The following is an 8,740-nucleotide window of genomic DNA, read 5'->3' as shown; positions in this document are numbered from 1 at the left end:
CCCCCCCCCCTGCGCCCCCCCCCCCCCCCCCCCCCCCCTGCCACTTGTTCCTCCTGCTGCTTCCTCCCTGGTCACCTGCCCTCCCTGTCCCTTTCAATTTGTCCTCCCATGCCTACCCCCGCTTGCACCTACCTGCCACTGCCTGCCTCCTGCTGCTGCTGTCTGCCCCGACTGCTCCTCTGCCACTTCTACCCCTCATCTGTGCCCCAGCCCCCACCATTTACCCTCACTCTGGCTCCAACATGGCTCTGGTCCTGCTCCAGGCTGGGGCATGGAGTATGTGTTTGCTCTGGTCTCAGCCCAACCTTGTAGTAGCAGTGGCAGCAGTTCCTGCCAAAGCTCCAGGCCCCAGCTGGCCACACCAGCAGGGAAGGGACAGACAAGATGGGGCAGAGGCAGGGGATGGTGGGGGTGGGGGGGCAGAGGCAACAGGGGCAGAGGTGGCAGGCTGCAGCTCCAACCTCAACCGTGGGTAGGGGCCAGAGCTGCAGCAACTGCCTGCTGCCCCCCTCCCCACCCCAACCACCCTGTACTTGAATCCAAAATGAGGGGGCTTTTCCCCTCCCATGTTAAATGGGTAAAAAAACCCTCATTTTGGATTAGAGCAAATGTGGTATATGTAGACAATAAACTCTTTGGGGACTTGCCTTTTACTATGCATTTCTACAGTGTTTAGAATATTATTCATAGTGCTAAGTTCACGAATTCATCTGGGATTTTTTGGTGCTCTTGTGATGAGGATGATAGCAACAAGGATACTATCTCTCTTCAACTTGGTTGATGGTTTCTTTTATTCCTCTGACACACACTGCTTGGAAATGCATTTAAAAGTCAAATTGGAGGTTTGGATGGGTTTTGTTCTGCTTATAGCACTGAAACTAAATGAATGTGGCTGAGTGATGGGTAGAAAGGCTCATATGTTGAAAAGCGCCTCATCTTCCAAGTCATATGGTACTTTGTGTCCTGGAGTCACTGTTTTCCTATGAAGCTGAACCTCTTTATGTGGCTTTATGTATGAAAAAGAGTAAAAACGCACCGCTGAATTTTCTAGGATTAAAGAGCACAGCCCTGCTTACCTTCATCGCTGTTATCATCCACAAGGATAATCTCCTTCAGGAGGTGAGCTGGGGTGTGATTAACAGCACTGTGCACGGATCGCAGAATCACCGACAGCGCTTCGTTCACAAAGATAAAAATAATGGAAATTTGGGGCAGATCCTTTGCATATTTCAACTCTTTACACCTGCAACACGAAGGAACACAAAGAGACACTGGATTAGCAGAATGCTGGCTGGACCACAGCCGTGCTAGAAGCTGCGCAAACACAAGCTACTGCATAGGGCAATTAATCAAGTGCTACAGCTTTACAAAGCCATACGTTTTGGCAAACCCTCTGTACTGTTCACGTGCCACATTTCAGGCATGCATCCCTCTGCACTGGAGTTTAGACTGAGGCTGGCACCCCTAGGGAGAATTTGCTTCTAAGGAATCTCAAAAACATAAATGAAAATCAGCTAATCAGTTTCAATTAGCTGGAGTCGGGTAAATCCTGGATGCATATATGTGCAAGCACACACACGGAGAAGTACAGTACGGGAAAGGTGGCTTTCACTGTGGAAAATGCCTCTGACTGTAATTTCAAGCCAAGCCTCCATTCACAGTCTGTTTTAAGATTAATGGTGCTCAGATATTTGCCATGTTCTTAAGCTGCACTAGTATATCTCCTTCTGCTTGCTTTTTGGTACTTCTAAAACACAATGAACTTAACATGACCTCTGGTCAAACACTTTTAATCAAAGTTTTAATACTGGTTTTTCTAAAAGGATTTTTCCTGTTGCTGGAACATGCTTTGGACTGGAGTGTCACCTTGAACTGGCATCTTTGCACTTCCAAGCTGGTACGTGATTTTTTTATGCCATTTTATAATTATCCCCTATGTTTCCAGCCTTAATTGTTCTAAACAAGCTTTGCTTTTGTGGCTGGGCATGTATTTATTTGCATTTCTCCATCCTGCATCTGGGAGGTTTTCACTTTGCAGCCAAACTCATTACTGACAAACCAGAGGTTTCTGTTCCACAAATGACTATAACTGTGACTGTGAGCAGGACTGAGGAGTTAGAGGTGGCAAAGAACTTTCAGATAATTAAATCTATGTTTCCACCAGGACAGGATATAGTTTCAGTGACACACAAAAGATAATAAATTAGTGCTGCACTTGATCCTATCCAAAAGCCTTAATTTAATCCATTCTTCACAGGACGCAAACAGGTGAACGCAGTCAAGACCACTTCAAAGTGAGCAGGGTGATACAATAAGGTCTATCAGAAGTCAAAAAAGGAGTAAAGGTTTTGGAATCTCCTGATAGTAAGGGAACTCTGAAAATTCAGGTAATTATTCCTATCTTACCAGCCTTTCTATAAGCCCTCTAGATAAAGAATAATTTCCTTCACTACTAATCATGCTCAGATGATTCTGTCATAAGGTTTTAGTGTCATAAAATCATAAGGCCAAAAAGAGACCGCTGGGACCGAAAGTCTGACCCTGTGAACTACAAAGGACAGCTCACTGTTAGGGCCAAGTGAATCAGCTGGGATAAAACAAGCCCTGACCCAATTCTTTGTTCCAAAAACACCAACTAAACCCTGGGGTTTACCAAAAATTTCAGATAACAAGTTTCCATTTCCTAGTTACCTACTGGGAACCACAATGATATACCAGTATGGACCATATTTTGAAAGGAGGTCAGCATGGTCATTGCACAGTAGAGACTGAACTCTTTTGGGCTAGGGACAGACATTCAAAAAGCCTGAGCCTGAATTGATTCAACCTTTGGAAGTCAGTCTAACCTGGCTAGGCTGAACCGGTTTCCAGCCATACAGACAATCCCTCTGGACTGAGAAAATTCAGGCACATGCCTGCAGTGGCTCAGGCTGGAAGCCGGGGGAGTGGGGGAAGGGGGTGCTAGAGCAGTCCTCCCTTCCCTTGCAGAGCTGAGCTGAGCAGTGTGGCCAAGTCCCAGCAGGAGGCTCTGATGAGGGAGGGCTGTGAACCCCCAGCCTGCCTGCAGTCCCAGGCTTTTCCCAGCTGGCTGCTCAAGGGGTGGGAGTGTTGCCAGCCCCCAAGCCCCAGCCAGCACTGAGGAAAAGCGGGTGTGTGCAGTGCATGCATCTGTTGACGATAAGGAGCTTTTCACTCTCCCTCCCTGCTTCTGTATACTGTCTGCAGCAAAGAGTCAGGCAAGCAAGCCGGGGGTGCGGGGGCTGATAAGTGTCACCCCTATCTCAGTGTTTATCATCCGATTAAAAAAAACAGAAAGACATTACCAGCTACCTGTTGATTCTGCCTATTGATTCAGCACAGACCCAGCATGTGGTCTGCTAGCTAATACACAGATACCTACTCTGCAAGGCAGAGGGGAGGGGGGAATTCCTGCTTAGCGGGGAGTGGTGAGAGGGAGGGGAGGGAGCAAACAGCTGTTAAACAAGGAAGGACATTAAGTTTTCTCCTCCAAGGAAGGATATTAAGCTACCTGTTGAATAGCTCCATAAAGCCTGTCTGCCTCTGTCGTCTCCCACAGCATGGACTCTAGCCAGCAAGTGGTCTGCTAGCTAATGCTGATGTGTCTATGAAGGACAGGGGATACCTGCTTAGCATAGAGTGGCATGGGTAGCAGGGGAGCAGAAGCCAGGCAGATGCCTGCAGGGACTGCCAAGCTCCAGTGAGGCAGCAGAGGGGAGGGACCAGCCCTGCTGTGGAGCAGAGAGCCCCACCCAGCCCAGACAGCATGCTGGGATGCTGGGGGAGTCTGGTTTAACTTAAACCAGCAAGGGGTATGGGACAGACATTGCATAAACCGGTTTGAGCCAAACCAGTTAAGTCTGATGCTACATTCAACCAGGTTTATCTCAAACTGGTTTCAGCCATTTCAAACTGGTTTATGTGCACTGAACTTCTGTTCTGTTACAGGTTTAAACCAGTTTCTGATCACTTAAACTGGTTTATATGTAATGTCTGTCCCTAGACTTGAAAGTCTGGCCCAAAGTACACGCTGGGAGGAGTGGCATGCTTACAGGAGCTGCAGATGTGGCTAATCTTTTCTACAGATGGACACATAAACCTTGTGTTTCTGTGTGTTCCATGTATGCACGCTTAAATACATACATACAATGGATAGTGAAGTGTAGGGGTTAATTTATGCAAATTCTCTTGCTCTCGGGACAGGAAAGGAAGGAAGAAGGAAAAGGAGGAAGCTGCCATTCCATGAAAAAAAATCAATTTTCAACATTTGTGATCAATTAACATGGGACATCCAGCAGTATTAACTGCAGTACAGTTAGTATTTATTTACCAAGTGAAGCCTGACAGACAACTAGAGAGAAGAAAGCACGTAAAAGCTGTAACTACACAGTTAAATTACAGACCAACAATAACATTAATACATTTTTTTAATTGTATTAGCTATTTCTTAGGGAAGCAACAAACATCCTTTATGCTCCAAAATGAGATGGAGGAAATTGGAAAGATTTTTGTAACGACACCATTACCAGAGAGTACACCTATAAAGCTTTCTCATTGAACAAGCAGTTGAAGATGAATCCATATTTTTCCCATTGTAACTATTGCCTTCCTCCTCTGAACCTACCTCAATAGAAACAGATGCTAAACAGCTTTTGGGAAACTATTTCTTTCCAGTCCTGCAAGAACATTAGTGAAGGGGTAAACTCAGAATTGACCTTGAATTTTCATAACCACCTCCTTCTAAAATATGTCCCGTGCTGTGGTTCCCAGGTGGTAACTAGGACGTGGAAACTTGTTAGCTGAACTTTTTGGTGAAATCCCCAGGGTTTAGTTGGTGTTTTCAGAACAAAGGTTTGGGTCAGGGCTTATTGCATCTCAGCTGACTGGGATGTGTAAAAGTCAAACTCAACTAAACCCATTTTGAGATTCTAAAAAATGCTTTCTGTTTGTCCCTCTACATATTATGTTGGGTAGATGGAGAAAGGGAGGCAGGAGGGAAGGAAAAGAAATAATATTTTGCTTTAGTTGTTCATACTTCTGCACTGCTACTCCCTGAGACAAGCTATTCTGGTGGTAACCCCAGCTCAGTTTGTGATCAGTGGCTTGAAGAAGCGCCCAAACCAAGCCCATTGTTACTTTCTATTCACCTTTGTATCATTCCTATCGCATTCCTTCTGCCTCCAAATATTGTGGGCAAATGGGTAGAGAAAATGGGAGAAGGAATCAGCCAGTGAACAGTGTAGGCACTTCACATACCGCTATTGCTAATATCTATAATGCTGCAATTCTCAAAAGACAAGCTTGGAGCATAAACACAGAGATCTCCGGTTGCTGTGGCTGCAGCCATGCTAGGGAGGGGAGTAACAATGTAAAACAGAATTAATCTCCAACTAGTTCCAACAAAATCCAGTGTCAGTCTTCTTTCAGTGTGCTTCCTTCACTTGTGGCATGAGGAGCAGCTGGTTTATGTGAGGCTCTGCCTGCAGCCATGTGCTATTGTTCTTCAACTCCTCCAGGCTCCACAGCAATAGTTTATTATTGACAGGCTGACGCATCAACAAATATTCATGTGTTCAAGAAAACACCTGGTGCTTTTGTTCTCTCATGGGGCCAAAGTAAAGAAGATAAAGAAAAACACAGTGCTTGAGCTCAGACATAATTAGAGGGGCCAATGGAGAACTTGTTAAAAGCAGCAGGGATAATGACTGCTCCGTTCTAGAGGAGGTAGTTTTATTTTTCCTTAGCACTTAAAAAAAAAGAAAAAAAAAAGAAAAAAAAAAGTACCGATCTGAACACTGCTTTAGTCAGGCAGATCAGGTGGCTCCGAATATTTACAAGCTGTGGTTAGAGAGGTTGACAGCTCTACTCTTCCAAATGATTCTTGAGGCTTCTGAGATATCAGTCTGGGTATATAGGATTTACCGTACCCTACCAAGGCATCGGCCTCTCAGGTTATGCATGCTGCCTTGGCTCCGCGCTGTTTCTGGTAGATGCTGAGTGGGACTTCTCTAACGCACCGGGGTATTAAAGGACCCTATATGCAAGAATTTTTATACAACTCGTAGCAGGACTATGCCACGAACCATGAGATGAGATGACCTTTTTATTGTGACGTGGAGTTATAAATCAAGCTCGATTACAAGACAGAGAAGCCTACGAGGTAAAATATCTGTTGATTTAACTCCATCTTTAATTAGCAGAGAGGAATGAGCCTTCGTTGGCCAGCATCGTGTCAAGAAGCCCAGCAGTACCAGATTAAAAGGGGCTTGCAGGTAAAGCCCAACAACACTGCTATGTTTTAGCAGGGTCTAAAGTTATCAGAATTGTCTTTTGCACCAATATTATTTCTACAGGAGGAAGCATACTCTTTAGGCATTGCTTAAGATGACTGACTCCAGCTTGAAGCTACAAAATTCAGATCCAAATCCAAAATTCTTCAGTAACCTTATATCTACTTATATAGGATAGATGTCAACTATATCTACTTATATAGGACCTGTCCCACTGTACAAGCCCAAATCTGAAATTTAAGATGTATTATAGCATCCAGATCTTAGATTTTAGAGCTACTCCATCCTTAATCCTAGATCAAGTATGTATATGTACACATACCTGGCATCTTCTCAGGGCCTAGCAATTAACAATGCTGAATATCAGGGCAGGAATATTTTCATGATAATTCTGGACCAATCAAAAGAAGAGGAGGAAATAGAATAAAACCTGTTTTTGCAAAATTTTCCAGCAAGACACTGTGGCCAAGCACTTTGCTATGGAAGGATAAACTTAAACACTGCTGAACCATGCAGCACTGGAGGTTCCTCTTTATCAAGGATCCGGCTTTTCCATTTCCCATGGAAAAAACAGAGAAAACTGCAGATTTTACCTTTTCCCAGAGGAAAACATGGATCTCTCATTTTAACAGAGAAACCCATGGATTTTGCAGTTTTGCAAAGAGCTCTCTGCAGGCTGGCAGAGTTCCCACCTGCAAGGGGCTGAGAGGGAGCGGGAGGAGGGCAGTCAGGCAGGTGGTGCCATGTGCATGTATATGCACATGGCTGCCAGGCAGCCTGAAGAGCAGCTCCTGCAGGTAAGTTGCGGGGGAAGGTTGAGGTCCCCATAGGTAGGAAAGGAGGGAGTTGGGCAGGGCTGGGGTTAAGGCTGCTGCCCAGCTGGGGCCACAGTGTGCGGCCGCAGCAGGGAATAGGATGGGGCTGCGGGTGGCTCATCTCAGGGAAGGGGGGCAGCTCCCCACCCTGTGCGCACTCCCAATGGGGGACCCGTGCTCCCCAGATCTGTGCGTGGGATGGGCACAGGTTGCCCGATGCAGGCTTGGGCTCCCCACTCTGCTGCCCTCCCCCAGGACCTCCGCAGTCCAGCGGGTGCCAACTGGCACTGCAGGGAACACCAGGGCCGCTCAGGGATCTCCTTTCCACTGAGCTCCACGTTGGCCTGGCAAGCCATCCTTTACCTGCAGGGGCGACAGGGCAGGGCAGTGCCCCTCGCTGCTGCCATGTGGGCAGGGGATGCCAGGGCAGCACAGAGCTTGCAGCAGCAAGGAGATCCCCACATGGTCCCACTGTACTCTGCAGTGCTGGGTTGCACCCGCTGGGCTGCGGAGGCCCCAGGGGAGGGCAGCATGACAGAGAGCCTGGGCCCCCAGTGGGCAGTCCATGCCCGCCCCTGTCCTGCACACAGATCTGGGGGGAACAGCCTCCCCCCCAGGAGTGCACAACACAGTGGTGGAGAGCCAGCCCCTGCCCAAGCCTGCAGCCAGCAGGCAACAGGCACCGGCGGGGAGTGCGGGAGCCGGGCTCCACTCTGCTGCAGCAGCTCCCACTGTCTCAGCAGGGTCAGAGGGCTGTGGGGGGTGAGGGTGGAGTAAGGGGCACCAGCAAGGCTGGGGGGGTGCTGTGGAGGGGAGCGAGAGGCCTTCCATTCTAATTACAAATGTTGGGGGTTTTAGTCAGAGACGGTGCAATTTTTTATCAGATAATTTGCGATTTTTTTAGCAGGGAAAAGTGGATACCTGCTCATTATTAATGCAAATAGATAGAAGGACTTTTAAGACCAGAAGGGATCATTATGAACACTGAGGCCCGTAACACAGGCCAAAGAATGTCAGCCAATAATTTCAAATTTGCAACTCTAGATTGAGCGTAAGAAAGTCTTAAAAGATGTCCAGTCCTGACTTAGGATGGCAAGTGATCGACTGTCCACTCTGATTCCAGGTCAGTTGTTCCACTAATTAATAACCTTCACTGTTAAAAATGTGCCCCTTGTTACCATTCTGAATGCGTCTAACTTCAGCTTCCAACCTTGTAATTTCATAATGTCTTTTTCTGCTAAATTAAATAGCCATTTAATATCCCCAAGTCCTCTTCCTACATATGTACTTGGAGGCCATGATAATCAGCATCCATCACGGACAAACCTAAGCTGAAACTGGAAGTTACTGGAGTTGTGTCACTTTAGACCAGTGGGAAATCTGGCCTCCAGACTTGGGAGACAGATTCACACCGAGAGTTGGTTTCTCATGTGCTATCTTTAGCACTTAATGAACACTTAACATCTGCAAAGCGTGGTACAATTGTTGGCAAATAAGTGATATTAGCTCATTAGTGCACATTACCCCCATGATATTTTTACTACTATATGCTATTTTCACAGTTAAATGTGCTATGGCACCTGCTTGTAAGATCTAAATCAGAACACTGAAAATCAA

At 46.6% G+C, this 8,740-nt stretch overlaps 1 protein-coding gene across 1 annotated transcript in view; it reads right to left on the bottom strand.

The window, feature by feature from the left end:
- Positions 1-8,740, bottom strand: part of GALNT17 (polypeptide N-acetylgalactosaminyltransferase 17) — a 217,277-nt gene that overhangs the window by 202,719 nt on the left and 5,818 nt on the right. The window contains exon 2 of the mRNA XM_025215025.1: positions 1,077-1,243. Coding sequence (XP_025070810.1) covers positions 1,077-1,243 — 167 coding nt within the window. The remainder of the gene's footprint in view (positions 1-1,076; positions 1,244-8,740) is intronic.

Source organism: Alligator sinensis, unplaced genomic scaffold (genome assembly GCF_000455745.1).
Source record: "Alligator sinensis unplaced genomic scaffold, ASM45574v1 scaffold1227_1, whole genome shotgun sequence".
NCBI lineage: Eukaryota > Metazoa > Chordata > Crocodylia > Alligatoridae > Alligator > Alligator sinensis.
Note: the sequence above shows the minus strand (reverse complement) of the source record. Positions and strands in the feature narration are given on the sequence as shown.